Below are 18,047 nucleotides of genomic sequence, written 5' to 3'. Positions count from 1 at the left end.
CATTTCCTATTTGTTCATTTCATGCAGTCACGAGCTGAAAATTACATTTTTCTAGATTTAATTTGCAGTAGTAATTAACTTATTTTTTAATCAGAGATTTTGTAAATGTGATGGCAACAAGTTAATAAAAGCAAATTTTTTGCCATGCTCGCACAGATTAAATTTTATTTTTATTTTGTGCGAAATAAATTATTGAAAAATACGATTAAAATATTTTTTTAAAAAAAATTCATTAAAAATAGAAAATTAATTTACTGGTCAAAACATTAGTATCATAAAAAGATTATTTTTTGAACAATATGATGTAAAAACTAATTTTTGCGATAGTATTTTCGGAAGTTATAGCGGAAAAAAATTCGAAATTTCACTTAATTTTTAATTAATTAAAATTTTAATTAAAATTTAAAAAAAACGCTCCGAGGTGCACATTTTCTACCTCTAAGCTATACATATATCAAATTTGGTGGCTCTGGGTCAAACGGTCTGGTCTGTAGAGACCCCCTACACGCACGCACGCACAATGAGCTTTATTATAAATATAGCTATAGATAAGTGTATTTATATCCGTATAATACTTTTCCCATGTTATTTGTAAACAAGACAACTAGAGTAATTTTGTTTGGATTTTGACCTGATTAGAATATGTTGTAAAAAATGAAAAAACCTCGGACGAGTTCGTAGATGGGCCATTTAGTTCAAAGGAAGTGGAAATGGTGGTGGTGGGGACGAAATTTTCGTTTCGCTATAACTTCCTTAATGTTAAAGGTAGAACAATAAATCCAATTAGCCAAATTAACGTCTCATTAAATCGAACAACTATTGTATCTAAAGTTTTCCGATTGCTGCAATTGATGAGAAGTTAGGAACTAAAAAAAAAAGAGATTTGTTTCTAATTTTGATTGTTTTTAACATCAATAATTTATATTGCCAATTTTGAAAAGAATATGAAATAAAACCTTTATTTTTCTCTCATTTCCGTGTTTGAAATTGTTGAAATAAACATGGAGTGCAGATTAAATGCTTCAATAAAATTAATTAAAAAAATAAGGAAGAGAAAGATTTAATGCCAGCATTATGTAAAAATGGTCGGTTTAAGAATTCCAGAAACTGTGTGTTTGTTAGGTCTGCGAGATATTGCAAAAATGTCATTAGTGTATTCTCAATTTTTTGAGACAAAAATCTGCATATGTTTATTTAAAATGCTTCTGAAACATTTCAATTTAGAAGTTTTCTTTGATTTTCTCTATTTTTACTTTAAATTAAACCATTTTTTAAGTGTCAAAATAAAAAAAATGTTTGAACTTCTCGTTAATGTGTTATTTATATTGAAAGTCGGATTTATCATGTGAAAGTAAGGCGTACTGTCAATTGTTTGAGCCACTGTATACTAAATAATCCTTATAACTGAAATTTTTCAATGCGCAACAAATAATTCTAATATTAAGAAAAACAGACGATTTTTAAATCCAATATAATCGCATCATCAATAGATAAGTTCTTAATTTTTATTAAAAAAACTTTATTTACGTTTAATTGAAAGGAGAATAAATGCAAGCGATAAATAATTTTTTCAAATGTGTTTAAAATGCAGACGATAATTTTTTATTTATTTCCGCTTGATACAATATTTTGGCATTTGTTTATAAATTTCACAGTTTTTGCTATTATTTTTTGAACAAATCCGAAAACAAAATAACTCTCCACCAATTAATAAAAGGAAAATTTTGGAAAGATATGGGAAGAGGATATAATATTCCTTCAAAAACGCTGCAAAGCTGTCATTCAAGGTAATTTTTATTTTATTTTCTTAAACTAGACTTTTTAAATAAGTAGCATAATTTTAAAGAAATTGTTTCTAATTTCTATACTTTCTTGTTAAATTTTAAAAACCTGCACATTTTTTTTCTCTTTTTCGGCAATTTTTTCGCAATTAAGTGAAATATAATTTTGAAGAAATCAGCGCCTTATCTGGCAATTCAAAAAGTATTGTTCTTGTTTCTAATGGCACTTGCCATGGACATGCTGGCTGTCGAAGTCAGCGATTTAAGCCAAGAATGCGTCTCTTGTTTTTAGTAGCACCAACTAGGGCCAAGAGTATGTCTTAACTACTTGCGCATCACATTAGCTTACACAGCCCCTTTTTACATGGGGGCACATTCACCCAACTCACAGATAAAGAACAACCATGCCCAAACCGGGACTCAAAACCCAGGACGCCCAGATCACGGGGAAGACTCGCTACCCTTATGCCAGGATGCCTGCTTCAAAAAGTATATGCGATATTAATAAAAGGTGACCATGTATTGGAACGTGATTAATGGTAATGTGATGTTAGGGTGCTTATTCATTAAAATATAAAAGCACAATAATCTGCCTATATCGAGAAAACAACATTCAAACGTTTGGAGTAGTTTATATACTAGTAATACAAAGTTACCTACTTGAATTTAAAAATAGAAATTTCTAATGGAAAAACTTTGGTGGGTATCTGTGATAAAAGGGATGAATTTAACTACAAAGTAATTAAATTTAGTAATGACCATTCTAATTTAAACTCTACAGTTTTCAAAAATTTAATTTTCTTACAATTTAACAGGATGAAATAAAATTATATATATTAGTTGGCTTTAAATATGTTGTAAGGAATGTAAAAGCCCTGGATGGTTTCGTAGATGGTCCATCCAGCTCAAAAGGGGTGAAATGCGGGGGTTGAAGTTTTGTTTTTGCTATAACTTCTTTCATATTGAAGATAGAAAAAATAAACCAAACTAGCGCCAAACTAATAACCAAATTAGCGCCTCATTAAGGCAAGCAATTTTTGTATTTAAAGATTTTCGATTGATGCGAAGTTAAGGGTAAAAGGTGATTTTCAAGCCTTCATTTTGACTGTTTCTAATATCAAAAATTTTTGTTGATAGTTTTGAAAAAAAAATTGAAATAAAAATTCTACTTTTCTTTTATTTTCATAGTTTGAAACTGTGTCAGTGGAATAAAGATTTAAAACTTGTATAAAACTAACTAAATAGAACAAAGGAGGAGAGCGATTTAATGGCAATGTTATGCCATACCTCAAACTTACCATTACTCAATTTCCAGAACCGTATTTTTTAGGTTTATATATAGATTTAAAATAAGCCTCATTATTCCGGAGCTTTCGTTAATTTGATGGTTCTTTAGTTTGATGCCTACCGCATTACTGAGAGCATACCGTATTAAAATATATTGCAATAATAAAAGATAACTATCATTGCTTTAATCCGAGTATGGGTACTTTTATTTACTATTATTACTTACTAATAATGATTAATCCCTAAAATAATCATGTATCATATAATAAAGATATCATGTCTATTAACTGTGTTCGCCAGTGACATGTGGTTAGGCCTAAAGTTAGCAATGACATGCAGTTAATAATAAATGCAACAGTGCCGAAGAATAATTAAAAAAACAAACAACCGATGATGAATTTTTTTTTACTCCAATGAATAATTGTAATTGAAATATTTAAATGAGCAAAAATAGGATATTAGTTCCAATATTAATTAATGAAAGCAGATGACTTTCCCTCAGATATAAATGAAAAACCAATCGATAAATTCTTACTTTCTGCCATAAAATTTTATTGTTTGCATTTAAATGAAAGAACAATATTTGCAAACGATAGTTAATTTCTTCAAATTGGTTTAAAAGGCATAGATAAATTTTTTATTCTAGCCGACTAATACAAACTTTTGTCACTTTTTGGAGACTTCGAAGCTTTTATATAATGTAAACTTTGTTACAAGCCTAGATTTATATATTATCTTTTATAATATTTTGATATTACTTATTTTGCAATAAATACTGAATTGTTCTATAGCAATGTAATCATTATCTGAGTTTGCTTATATTTCATTGATATGTAATGTTTCATTTTTACTTTATCGTATACGACATATAGAGAAGATATTGTAATCGTCAAAAAATTCAAATCGGAGACTTTGATTAAACTCTTCATTTCTGACGTCCTTGAGTGCTAAAACCCTATTTTTTTTTTTTTTTTTTTTTGGCATTTTGGCTGTCTGTCAATCAGTTTGTCTGTGGATGAATTGGAATTCGCATTTCTCAAAGCAAATTTTTTCTCTATCAAGAACTATTTTCCAAAACTATTTTTATGAATTCGCTCGAAATCACATCTTTTTCACTTGGTTTTGAACTTCTGATTTAGCCTCGCTTTACGAGTTTAAGTAACAGGTCTTTTCCCACTCATGCTACTTGTTATCAAAATTTTATACTTTTATTACAGAATTTATTTTGTTCATATATTTTTGTGTTTAAATGTTTCCATTTTTTACACTTCTTTTTTTTATATTTTTCTTTGTTTTTACTCTTTGAATTTTATATTATTTTTTAAAACTATGGTCTGATTTTTTAAAAACTTTTTTATAAAAATAAGTTTTATTTTTTTCATAACTTGAGCATTTCTTTTTTCTTCACTTGATAGCGAATCAATAACTAAATAGAAAAGCTGAATCCTGCGGAAGTTGGAATTTACTATGATAATTTAGGGAAAAATAAAGGTCCGTACATTGAAAAACTAAAAATATAATTAAGGTTTTTTGTGTGTAAATATTTTCTTCTTTTTATTACTCATTCCTTTTCTTTCTTTCTTATTTTACTCAATTTTTGTCTTGCAAACAACATTTATTTTTCTTTTTGTCATGAGCATTTGCGTAATTTTGTGTCTTCAGAGTTCTTATTAACAACGTATTTTTGTTAAACACAGAAGAGCAGTCCGGCTTTATGTATGTGATACTGATGAATATTCCTTATATTTTTTAGTTTGAATAATAAAAATTTTGATGGTACTGCTTAAATAACCTTAAGGTTATAGTTGCAGGGGTACAGGTAGGTGTTGTCTTGTGTATGTATATAGATTGAATCGTGAAATTACAAGAAAGTTTGTGATATGAACAATTAAAATTTTGATGACATTGCTTAAATGACCTTAAGATTATAGTTGCAGGGGTACAGAGTGGTGTTGTATGTACAAAGGGTGTTCAAATGAAAATGTACGAAACGACATTATGAGTATAAATAAAGACTTTATTCAAAGTATACACCATAGACCTGAGCACAACGATCCCATTGATTAACGAGCCAAGGGATTCCTTGTTCCCAGAATTCCTATGGCCGTGACGAGACCCAGTCCTTCACAGCATCCTTGAGTTCTCCGTCCGAGTTGAAGCGCTTCCCTTTCAGATGTTTTTTCAGGGAACCAAACGCATGAAAATCGCAGGGGGGAATGTCTGGACTCTAGGTTGGATCGTCGAGCTGCTCCCACTTCAACTTGGCCTGTTTCGCGTATGTGACCTGGGGACTTGTGGACACGCGTTATCATGGAACAGAATCACGCCCTCCGTGAGTAGCCCCGGTGTTTTGTTCTTGATGGACCTGCGTAGTCTTCGGATTGTCTCACAGTACACATCGGAGTTGATCGAGGAATTAGACAACAAGTGGACCTTCTACGGCGAACTCAAAGACGCCGTGAAGGACTGGGTCTCGTCACGGCCACAGGAATTCTGGGAACAAGGAATCCTTCTGCTCGTTAATCAATGGAATCGTTTTGCTGAGGCCTATAGTGTATACTTTGAATAAAGTATTCATTTATACCCACATATCCCTTTCGTACGAACACCCCTTTTCGCTTCGTACCTTTTCATTTGAACACCCCTAGTATATAGGGGTGTTCAAAGTTCCCTTATATAGATTGAACAGTGAAACACAAGAAAGTTTGTGATTTTCTAAATGCCTTCAGCATCTTTCCGATAATTTCTATGATACATTTATTTGTTATAAATTCTTGAAATAGACTTGAATTTCTTGTCATCGCCGTATGATAATATTTTAAGCTTGATTAATCTGTCTTTATATTATTTTTTTAAAAATTACCTTTAATTTTGTCAACTGTAACAAGCATAAAAAATAACAACAATGATAACAACATAAAAAAATATTTAATATACGAAGCTCGAGTGCATAAACGCAGTAACTAAATCATTAAGAAGTCTTATAAATATACTCAAAATTACATTTAAAAATTTATTGAAATTATAATAAAAACTCCCGCAGACCATAAAATTGTTAGCAATTAAATTTAATATTTTAAATTTTAAAGTGGCGAGAAAATAACTCATTTTCAATAATATGTGAATCATTATTTATGTATCTGCTACTAACATTCTATGACCTACAGCTATCAAATTTAGCACATATATAACTTGGACAGTAAAAATGTGCACCCTGGAGATAATTTTTTTTTCTTTTTAAATTTTAGTTAGTGAAAACCAAAGCTAAAATTTAGCATTTTTTCACGATAACTTCAGCAAATGTTAATGCACAAAAATAAAATTTACACCATTTCAAATTTTCAAAATAGTCTTTTTAATGAAATCTATTTTACAATGGTGGAAATTTTCCCTGAAATTTCGCAACTTTAACAAAATATTCTTTTGCTTCATTTTCAACAATAGATTGTATTGCTGCCTTCACATTTAAATGATTTTCGGTGCTGTAAAAAATATTTGATCGTGTGATTTTCTTCCATTGTTGAAAGCTAAAAAAGAAAGAATTTTGTATTATATCTGATTAATTTATAAGACAAAAAAAGTGAAGTTACAGTATTGCGAATTTTAGAATATGAACTTCACATTTATGTATTTAATAGCATTATGATGTCATAGAATTGGCCTCCATTAAAAGGTTCATGTACACAATAAATAGAGTATATGAAAGGCAATTAAAATAACATGGCTTTAATGTTAAAAAAATTGGTGGAATTATTGAAAGGAAATTATATCCAAAGATTTATCTGAAATAAAATATAACCAACATTTCCCGAGAACCAGCTAGTCTTGTAAGGGGACTAGTATTACAATAATATGAATCCGAAGTTATTAAGAAAAATCTTACATTTTGGAAAGTTTTTAATCAAAAATCTATTAATTTAAAAAAGAAATCGAATTTTAATGAACCTTACTAAAGAAATAATCCTAGTTCTATAAATCTTTCTGAATCCTGTTTATTGCATATCATAATTAACTAAAAGAATTTGAATTACAAATACTATCATGTTAAATTTTTTTTCTCTTTCTACCAGTTTTTATTGGAATGCGCAAATTTATAATTAAGTAAAATAATAAAAATCAATTTAATGAAGAATTCCATGAATTTCTATAGCAATTCAATAGAATACAATTGCTACAGAAATTTATGGAATTCGTCATTAAATTGATTTTTATTATTTTACTTAGTTATAAACTTATGTATTCCTTCGTTAAAAAAAAGGAAACAGTGCAATTCAGAGCGCAAGTTCTCGATATTTTCTTCAATCGATAGATCTTAGCAATGCTGAATCTGATGACGATTTATTGCTGGCCAATTCACGTTGGTTGTACAATAATCATCCCCTCCTCCCAAAAATTATGCAATTCTGATGATAATTTTGGGAGTTATAATGTTTTGAAAAATGACACTTCGATTGTTAAATGGAACTTATGAACTTCTATCCATACTTCGGAAACTGTTATAGGTTTCACAAATTTATTTTTCAAAAAAAAAAAAAAACATTATATTTCATAAAAATCCCGAAATAAATGCACAAACAATAAAAATTTAATATTTTTTGAATGAATATTTGTTGTTTCGTTGCTGTTTCTTACGGCACTTGCCACGGACAAGCCCGCTGTTATGAAGACTGCGATTTTTAGCCTTAGGAGGAGCGTCTCTTGTTTTGATCGTGGCGTCAACTAGGGCCAAGAGTACGAATTTGATACTCACGCATCTCTCATTCGCTTGCATAACTCCTTTTTACAGGAGGGCACATTCACACATCTCACAGATAGAACAACCATGCCCAAACCGGAACTCGAACCCGGGACACCAGAGCACTGGGAAGACGCGCTACCTCTATGCCAGAGGGCCGGTGTGTGAATATTTAAATAAGAATGGGGGAAAAAGTGAATTGTAACATAATACAAGTTTTGCATAAGGAAAAGATGATGTACTAAAATGCAGAAATTCAAAATATTATGCACATACCTCAAATAGATTTCGAAATATTGAAGAAAATTGCAAAATTCCAACAGTCAATTCGCTTCTCCCACTTTTTGAGGGACCGTATATTAAATTTATTTGTATTTATAGATCTACTTTTCATGAATCACGAAATTTAATGAACATTATAACATCGCAATTAGTTAAATATTAAATTTGTTTTTAGATCAGACGATTCTAATTTAACATGAATTTTGCTTTCATTTAATAAATCAATATTTCTTTACAACCAAAGAATGTAAGATTTGATTGGAGGACAGAGTGATTGTAAGAATTTTTAATTAAATTTTACTCTTTACAAATGGCAGTTACCGTTTGCAAGAAAATGAAATACAGATTAAGGAAAGCCATACCATTTCTTATCATTCAGTAAATTAATTAAAGCTAAAATAAGGAAATTAATTAGAGCTTATTATTTATATACTCAGTGATCTAATGTTGAGCACTTACTTATTGATTTCGAAAGTAGAAGAAATGCTTCAATATTTAAATGACAACAAACACTATTTATATTTTGTAAAAATCATACTCATATTAAGGATGTATTTAAATTATTTAAGGATGTATTAAAATTATTTATTTGTATTTAAATTTGAATCATATTAAGAATGTATTTAGGTTGACTAGTTTTTCATTTTTCTGAAATTCCTGTGTATAAAAACGCAGAAAAATTCTTTTTTTTATTAACAAGATGATATATTTTTTTTTGTTAGCAAAAATAGGATGCTCATTTCATATTGGGTTTTTCTTTCCATCCGAATGCGTGTACACAAACTGTTGATGATTCGATGTGAGTAATCGGATTGCGAACACTGTGAGTTGAATTACCCCGTTAGCAACGATTTATCACATGAAATAAAATGAAGCTCCCAATTATTTATGTAAGATGTTATTTGACGGTTTTATTCAAATGTTTTTTCACTCTATATAAGAGCGGAAGCATTCGTGCGCTCATACTTAGACGTAGATTCAGATTCTTTTTTTTCACTTGTGTTCGTAGTCTGTGTCGGTGTAATATATGATATTTTTTATAATGTATTAAATGTTTGTTTGTCGCAAGAAATAAAAGTCTGTGTTTTTAAGAAATCTGCTCGACCTGAAACATTTTACAAGCACCAGTCACATGCATTTTTCACTGCTATTATTTGAACATTTTACTCTGCGGGCTTTACAGACGATTGATCTTGACAATTACAGGGTTTGAACCCAAATATCGTCTGACATTTTTAATACACGGTCTCCTGATGGCTGTCTCTTTTTGGGCGGAATGTACATCAAACACAATTAAGTATTTCTCAAAAACTATAGCGAATTTCGGAACTAAATTTGATACATATGCATAAAAAGACTTCTTGAATCGAATTATTAAAAAAAAATCTAATTCTTTTTATAATGGAAAAGTGATATAGTAGTTAATAAACTCGGTTAATCAGTTTGTCGATCTCAACAAACCTGTTCCTTAAAGCCATTTCCAAAGAAGCCAATTTTGTGAAGATGCAGTGATAAATAAAGTTACAAAGGCGTTCCTTTTTTTTTATTGATGATTGTAGCGCAGTCTTAAATTTCAATAATGAAAATAGGATGCTTCGATTTGTTGAATTATGTAAGGGGAATGAATAATAAAATTTCATGATAAAAGGTAAATCTTCTAAATATTTGAAACATTCTTAGGTTGACTAGTACTTCAAGATCCTTCGCAATCCTCAATTTCAAATATAGTGTCTGATTTCAGAAATAGAGCCAATGAAATATTTTTAAAAACTTCAAGTTTATTGAAATTAGTTTTCTTTGTAATGTTTTATTTTCTTATAGTCTAAATATACCTAGAGAAAACATTATAATCATAAAAATAAATACATAAATAAATATGGAGATTTCGAAAAAACTCTGTGTTTCAAACTTTACTGAAAACTCTTGTCTTTTTTGAAAACTCTTGTTTTTATAATGATTTTACTGAATTTGTCATATTTGTAAAGATGGAATTTCATAATCTATTTTCATTTGCCTTCTCACATCCTAGAGTTCAAAGACTTTGTGCAGTTATTGGTTCCTGCTAAAAAGAACAAATCTCAATAAAATCTGATCGCATAATCACCAATTAATAAATATAATTAAAATTAATATCACAAATGAGGCGCCATCTATTTTTCAATTTCAGATAGAATAATTAAAAAATATCCATATTATTTATAATCATAAATTAAGAGATATATAACTAAAAAGAAAAATAATAAAACTAAAATGGATTTAAACATCACTTTATAAATGTAGCAAAAAATAGAAAATATTAATTTTTTTTTAATCGAAATCATCATTAACTTTTGACTATAATTGAAAAGCGAACTAGAGCATTATTCTAGTGCAATTTATTTGTCTTGCCTATTTTTAATAATACTTAATTTATTTTTTCTTAAGATACACGGCACACAATCGCCTCAGCTTTATCTGATCATGTGGCAATTAACTATTTAGCGGCTTTCATAATAACAGCATTAATTAAGGGTAATGTAAATGGTTAAAACTTTTATTTGACTAAATATTAAAATTTGTATATTCGCTCTTTTTTTCTTGTGTGTAGAATGTATGCACATATTTCCTAGAGTAATTAAAATACATTAAGTATCTGCTGTGCTATTTCCAAAATGAGATTGCTCAATTTTGTTACAAATAGAATCAATCAGATGCTTAAATATTGTTACAAATTTGAGAAATTTTATCCTTAAACTTTAAAAGATATCAAAATCTTTGGATGAAATAATGATCTTAACTGAGTTCTGATGTCTTCTTCTTCTCAAAATAAACGATTTTGGTACACTAAAAGCAAAATACCAGGATTGTCTCTATTTTATTAGAATCCAGTAAGTACGGCTAATTTTATAACAATGCAATAACTTCCAAAGATTTAGTTCAGTTTCCAAAAGAACATCAAAATGGGAAAAACAGCATTTTTATTGCTTTATGTTGTTAGGAAGGACGTTCCAAAGGCGACATTATATTAGCACTAAGGTGTCTTAACAGATAAAGGGGATATGGGGAAATAGTTGAAATAGCATATTTTCGAATTTAAACAAAGAGTCATTAATCTGAGTACAGAAATTTAACTAAAAATTTATAAGTATTAGTAAAATTTCAAATTTATACTTGGAATGTTAAGACTTTTGTAATTTTATAAAGCTTTTATAAGTTAAGTCTTTTATAATTTATTTCTTATAAGTCAGAAGTATATTAGAAAAAAAAACCTTACTCAGAATTATAATATTTTATTTAAATGCGAAAAACTGATGTTACAACTTACCCTTTATCTGTTCCAATGCCCGGGTGCAAATATAAAGGCATATTTTAGATGGCCAACATAAAGCAATAAAAACGCTATTAATTATTTTTTTCATGTTAAAGTATCATTCGACTGAATTAAAAATAGAAAACACACATTTGGTTGAATTAATACATATGATATGCCTCTCAGTTAGAAACTTGCTACAAAAATCTTTAACGGATCACATGTAGACGGCCAAAATATAATGAAATCAAATTCTGTTCGAACCAAATCATGGTAATATTTCTTAATATGAGATGGTATGCTGTTTAAAAAATTTGGATTAATTTCATTCGTTTGGAACACCATTCATCTCATTTAAAATTCCCCAAGAAACACTACTAAATAGTATTAAGAATTCTGCAGCTGTCTTCAAAAGAATAAATCTATGGCCACGATGAAAGATTTATATTCCTTCTAGCGCAAATACCGTTTCAAATTCTTGATTCAAAAAGCCTTTAAGTAATCAGTTAGGTTTAGAATTAAATATGCTGGTAATACTTTCACCTTTCCACTGTAAAAGACCATAGTGATGTGAAATGCGGTATGACACTCAAAAACGTGACCATTAAAATCGTGTGCCAAAATAATCGTCTTAAAAAATTAGGGGAGAGAAGTTTAATTTAGAACGATAAAAGGGATTTTCCAAAAGGTAAGAGTTGCAGAGTGATGACGTGTATAAAACAGTATCAGATGAATAAACAGTTGTATTTTTCAAAACTCTTAGATATATCCTGAGGAATTATTTAAACTTAAAATTTCTCCAGTCAACCAGGAAGATGAATATAGGTTCTGTTTGCTAAGAGATATTTGGTAAAGAAAATTATATCGTATCGTCTTCTAATTTCACAAACCCTTATTTTCAGGATATAGAGATTCAGGAGTTGGAAGAGATTGCAATCGATAAGGGCTTGTCAAGAAATGTAAATGAATGTAACCGATAAGAGCTTCCCAATTAGGTATCACATATATTACTTAAAAAGGAATCAACATTAAAATCTGAAAATCGATTTTCAAGAGATAATTTTGATAGAACTAATGCATACAAATTTTGTAATAATTCACGCAGTTTTGATTAATATTCTATTTTATAAAGTAGAGGAATTATAGAAAAAAAATAAAAAAATTTTATGCAGTTTCCATTCTCTATGACTTGGATGATTACTCTTCAAATCGTCTTTATCACTGTAAAAAATTCTTCGCTTCCAGAGTTAACACGGGAGCAATCTTATTCGTGTTTAGGATGATTTCTACCCGAACAGCCAAATAAAAAAAAATAATAGAATAACCTAAGTGAATCGTAAAACACACAAATTTCAGAAGATAAGTCAGCCATTTAACACTCCGACCCTCCACTAAGGCACACGGATTTAAACCATAAAAACTGAATGACCGGACCACCGCAACAGCAACATTGGCAGGAACTGTGGTTGAGTCCTAAGGGCCGTCACCGGCCACGGTATAACCCCTCCCGAAGGAAGTACGTCCCGTCATCGATGGGAGGAGTCAGATCCCCCACCTATAAGTGTACCCTCCAGGGTGGCGAGATCCAACCACCATGCCGGAAGCATTTCATCCTCATTTCGAGGTGCCCCCCCCCGAGGGATTCAGTTTCGGAAGATAAAAGAAAAATGTACAAAATCTGTAAAAAACAAAAAGCAGAAGTGTAGGAACTTTAAGAGCCTTACAGGAAAGAAAAAAAAAACCATGGCAAAAAAAAAAAAAAACGCTTTTTCAATGTATTGCCATTTTTATATGATATCTGGATTCTCTATGAGTTAAAAGCATTGAAACATTGATGAAATGCAAAACCGAATTATCGTCAAAATCTTTAGTTAGCAATGGGCCACATACTTTTCCAGCTACAAAGGTCAACTTTATGAAAAATTTGCCCACTTCATGAGATTTTGTATGAGATTATTAACCAATATATGTGCCCTTAGTCAAGTTAAATTTGGGATTCTGTTACAGAACGTCATCGAAATAATAAATTACTATTGCACAAAAGTTCACTTTATCTCTAATTTCCTTTTCTTGTTAACTTTCAACCAATAATTTTATCAGGTTTAAGCGAAAAAAGTTTTAAACAAGAAAATTAGAGTTGTATTAATTTTATAAATGATATTATGTTTATTACGTATTTCACGAGGAATATGCAAAAAAAAAAAAAAAAAATGATTGACGAATCCCGTGTTTATGATTAACGCCGCAAAAATATATGAAATTTAGATTTTTTTAAATCCCCAACAATATATGAAATTTAACTTCTGAATTTGGATTCTTTATGTCTAAGACCTGTCTCTGCCAGGTTATGAACTAAAATCTCCTTAGATCATAGCAAAAGCATTAGTTAGTTTGATGGTAGCTAAAGAAAACGAATGGAGGAATATGAAGTAACAAAAAATGCCCTTTTTATGTCCAAGAGATCAGTAGATAAGGTCTGCGGTTTTCCTTGTCAATATTCTTATACCGTATCTAGAGTCGCCATTTATGAGTTCGTGTATTAACAATCAAGTATTTACCTCACGTGAAACGGTCGATTGATTAAAGCAGAGAGTGAAATCTCAGTCAGTTTCCTCAAGCAAAGATAAAACATTTTTCGATACAAAATCTGTTCAAAAGAAAATATTAACTAATGTTTAATCGAATTGCCTTATAAAGTCTTAGAAGTTGGAAACATCAGTGCTGTTAATTTTGCTACAGGGAACTCTAAAAAAAGTCGAAAGGGATGTGATCAGTCGAAAGTAATCCCCTAGAATTTGGTTCCACATGCTCAATATATTGCCTTTTCTTAAAAATCATGTAAAAATGTTTATAAGGTTCGATGTGTTGGGAAATTGTTTTCTCTTATTAGAGAGCAGTTATGGCATCCTGCAGATGACAAAGCAGAAATACCAGATATATTTTGCTAATCAAATGACTATGGAACACGTGTGTACAGTCGTTAACAACAACAACAACAAAAATGGAACTCCTCTGTATTTTTTTATTTTATTTATAATCACATCTTCACAAAATTGGTTTAATGGATATGGTTTAAAGAGAGAAGTTTGTTGAGATGGACAAATTATGAATCGAGTTAAGTTAATTAATCGAATCTCATTTTCTGCAATAGAAAATTTCGAGATAGTAATTAACAGAGTCAATAAATTACTATCTTGAAATTTTTCCATTACGGAAAACGAGATTTTTCAATAATTCTATATAGCAGACATTTTGATGTATGAATATCAAATTCGTTCCAAAATTTTCAGTTGTTCTTGAGATATGTTTAATTTTGTTTGCTGAAAATTCCATCTAAAAAGAGACAACCCTCCGGGGATTGTACATTAAGTAAATCTCAGATTGTTAACGTAAAGTAAGACGTTTTTTCGAGTTTTTATTCACAGGAATTTCGGAAGACTAAAGAACATAATTTAAATTTTATCCATAATATGAGTATAATTGTTTAAAATATAAATATTTTCTATTTTTACATAAATATTGAAGCTTTTTCTTGTTTCTAAAATCATTTCATCATTAGACTTCTTAAATTTGTTTCACCCTAAGAAATTAACATACTTCTTAATTTTATGTCGAATGAAATACTTTGCTAACTTATTTATTTAAAAAATTTGCTGATTGGTGAGATGCGATTACCGCAGAGACATTTTAAGGCAATAAAATTTTTGGTGTTTATTAAAAAAAGAGAATTTTATATTCAAATGAAACGAATTGGATAGAGAATTTATCAAGTTTCAGAGGAGTATTTTATTCTTATAAAAATTTTACGCGTATGATCTTTACATAAAATCAAACAATACTTTATTTCTCTCATGCTCTAAGCAAATGTTAAATATTTAAAGATTTATCTCTTATTGCTATAATAATAAAATTTCAAATTATGAAACATCATGGAAAGGAAAGTTAGGAAGCGGAATGAAATTCCATTTATCTGGTTACATGAGGGTAATAATTAAAATAATGATTATTTGGAATAAACATTGTTTACTTATTTTTTACGAATTAAAGCGGGAGAAGAGCTGTAATGTTCAAATGAATTTAATACTAGATTTCAACAAATCTTCACATTTTCAGATAACTCTGAGTCAGAAAAGAAATTTGAATCATATCCGTCTGACTGTACGCATGCTCTCATAAAAATGGCACGTGTTTGAAAGATGAAATTTGTTATAGCTGTTTTTACATCAAATCATTAATCTGAATAAAGTTTTAAATGAAATCGTCTAAAAGAAGTCTATCTTACCGCCTAGAACTGTACAATCATTCTTTCTGTTACGCAATGGCTGATGCAATCAAAATGAACAAATACAAATGAATTGAGCTAAGCATATTATCATGCTAGAATTTCTTATATTAAAAATTCGAAACAATGTGTTTTTATAAACGCAATTGCAATAAGCAGAATATTTTGTTACTCTAAAGGAATCATTTTTCTGATATTTTGAAAATATCCTCCACTTTATTAAAGAAATGAGTCTTCAACATTAGGCCACTGAGTATATAAACAAGAGACGCTAATTAATGTCCTTTATTTTAGCGTTAATTAATTAATTAAATAGCAAAAAATACTACGGTTTTCCTTAGATCTCTATATAATTTCTTGCAAACAATAACTGCCTATAAAGAGTGAAATTTAATTAAATAATATTCATACAGTCATTCTGTTCCGCAATCATATTTTATATCATGTGAATGACAAAAACAACTATTTTTTAAAAGAAAGCAAATTTCATGTTAAATTTTTTTATGAATTTTTCATTTTATGAATCATCTGATCTGAAAATAAATTTAAAATTTAAACAACTGCGGTAAAATGTTAATGCTAATAAAATAAATTTATAATGAGTTTCCTTAAAAAGTGGATGTTGCAAACTGACGTGGGATGTATGAATATTTCTAAAACTATTTGGGGTATTCGCACAATGTTTTGAATTTTGGCTTTTTAACACGTCAGTTTTACTTCCATGTAAAATTTTTAGATACATTCTACATTTTTCTTCATTTCTATGCAAAAATTCATTAAAAAAATTAATTCATTTTATTCATTCCTTTGTTTTGTGATTTTATGAAATAGGATAACTTTCCGTAAGTGAGTTGAAAATGTTTTGAGAAATACATAATAGTTTCTGAGATATCGTCGAAAGTTCATAAAATTAATTTATCAATGGAAGTGTTCGTTTTACAAAACTCCACAACACTCAAAAGTGCCATCAGAATGCCATACAATTTCATTGACAAGTTAATTTTATGGTGACAATTAGATTCTTGAAAACAAGTTTTAGCCGTAAGGAAAAAATTTCGAGATAATAGTTAATTAACTATGTTAATTGGTTAATCAGTTTGGAACAAACCTGTCCCTTGGAGTCATTTCCATCGTCACCAAATTTATGAAGATGCGAGATTAAATTTAAAAAAAAAATGTTAAAAAGGTTTTCCGGTTTTTTTGGGGGGTTGAAGACTGCATAATCTTCACTCTGGGTTTTCCAAGAGATAAATCTAAAAATGTGTCATTAGAGTCTACTATCTTAAAGTTTTGATGATTGGAGAGTATCGATAACTTGTTTTGGAAACTGCACAGCTTTCTTTAGCAAAAGGATGCATAAATTAATAACTATGTATAAAAATCAGCTTCATAGAAAATTCAATAAAGTCCTATAGCAGTTTATTAAAGACTTGTAAAAAGAGAAGTAAAAAAAAATTTAACGCGATAGTATTTGTAAGTCAGATTTTATTGAGAAGTTATTTTAATGACAACAAATGGATTCAGCAAAAATAATTGATAGCCGTAATGGAAAATGTTTGAGATAATAGTTGATTAACTATGTTAATTTACTTGGTTAATAAGTGTCTTGCTTGCGACAAACCTGTCTCTTCGAGTCATTTCCAACCACTCCAAATATTTGAAAATATGATAGTAAATAAAAAAGTTACAAAGGTGTATCGTTTTTTTGTTGTTGATGACTATACTAACAAGCGTTGAACGCTACTGGTTTGATAGTACCGCAGCAAATACTGAAGCCTCTAATGCACTAGTTTCATAGTTCTAAAATGCTTTAAAACCACCAATCCAAGCAACAGTTTCATAGCTCTAAAAATATAGTTTTTTTAGCTTTATTTAAATGACTTTTCTTTTAAGAAAATAATAGTTGCCCTCGATTCTCCAATTACTGGACTTGAATTCTAATTTTATTAAAAAGCTGCCAATATGTGCTAGTTTTTGACTGCATTAAGATAAGTAACAGCACAGATATAAATAGATGAATTGAGCACAAGTCAAAAACATTTCTAAGATGTTGTTTTAGCAAGCGAATGTCCCCATGAGAAACCAGAAACTTTAAAAACACTTTCCACGCAAGAGGCTAGCAATGGTAAACCGAACTTTATACATTGCACCATATGAATAAATTTCACAGCGGGGAAAAAATCTGTCTAAATTAATCATGAAAGCTCATGTTCTTCCATGGCCTACCAAAATGTTATTTGTGAATTATTTATAAGTCACAGCACTTTTTTTAAGACAGTGCAATGCCTCAAGAACTTAGAGAATGAACTTAAGGCTATTGTTTTATTAAAATAATCAACAAAATATTTATGGCATTCCCAAAAATTCATGCACATGCTGTTTGACTCATGA

General features: G+C 29.5%; 1 protein-coding gene and 1 long non-coding RNA gene across 2 annotated transcripts in view; one reads left to right on the top strand and one right to left on the bottom strand.

Moving 5' to 3' along the window:
• Window positions 1-6,399: 6,399 nt before the first annotated feature.
• On the bottom strand, window positions 6,400-11,859 carry LOC129988334 (uncharacterized). Its single transcript, XR_008785642.1, has 2 exons — window positions 11,390-11,859; window positions 6,400-6,595 (listed from the first exon to the last, which is right to left on the bottom strand). It is a non-coding gene; the product is annotated as an uncharacterized LOC129988334 (long non-coding RNA).
• A 3,493-nt stretch (window positions 11,860-15,352) lies between these two features.
• LOC129987646 (uncharacterized) overlaps window positions 15,353-18,047 on the top strand; it is a 90,117-nt gene continuing 87,422 nt past the window's right edge. Inside the window, exons 1-2 of the mRNA XM_056095605.1 lie at window positions 15,353-15,358; window positions 17,075-17,089. Coding sequence (XP_055951580.1) covers window positions 15,353-15,358; window positions 17,075-17,089 — 21 coding nt within the window. The remainder of the gene's footprint in view (window positions 15,359-17,074; window positions 17,090-18,047) is intronic.

The sequence above is a fragment of the Argiope bruennichi genome, chromosome 10, assembly GCF_947563725.1.
Source record: "Argiope bruennichi chromosome 10, qqArgBrue1.1, whole genome shotgun sequence".
NCBI lineage: Eukaryota > Metazoa > Arthropoda > Arachnida > Araneae > Araneidae > Argiope > Argiope bruennichi.
Note: the sequence above shows the minus strand (reverse complement) of the source record. Positions and strands in the feature narration are given on the sequence as shown.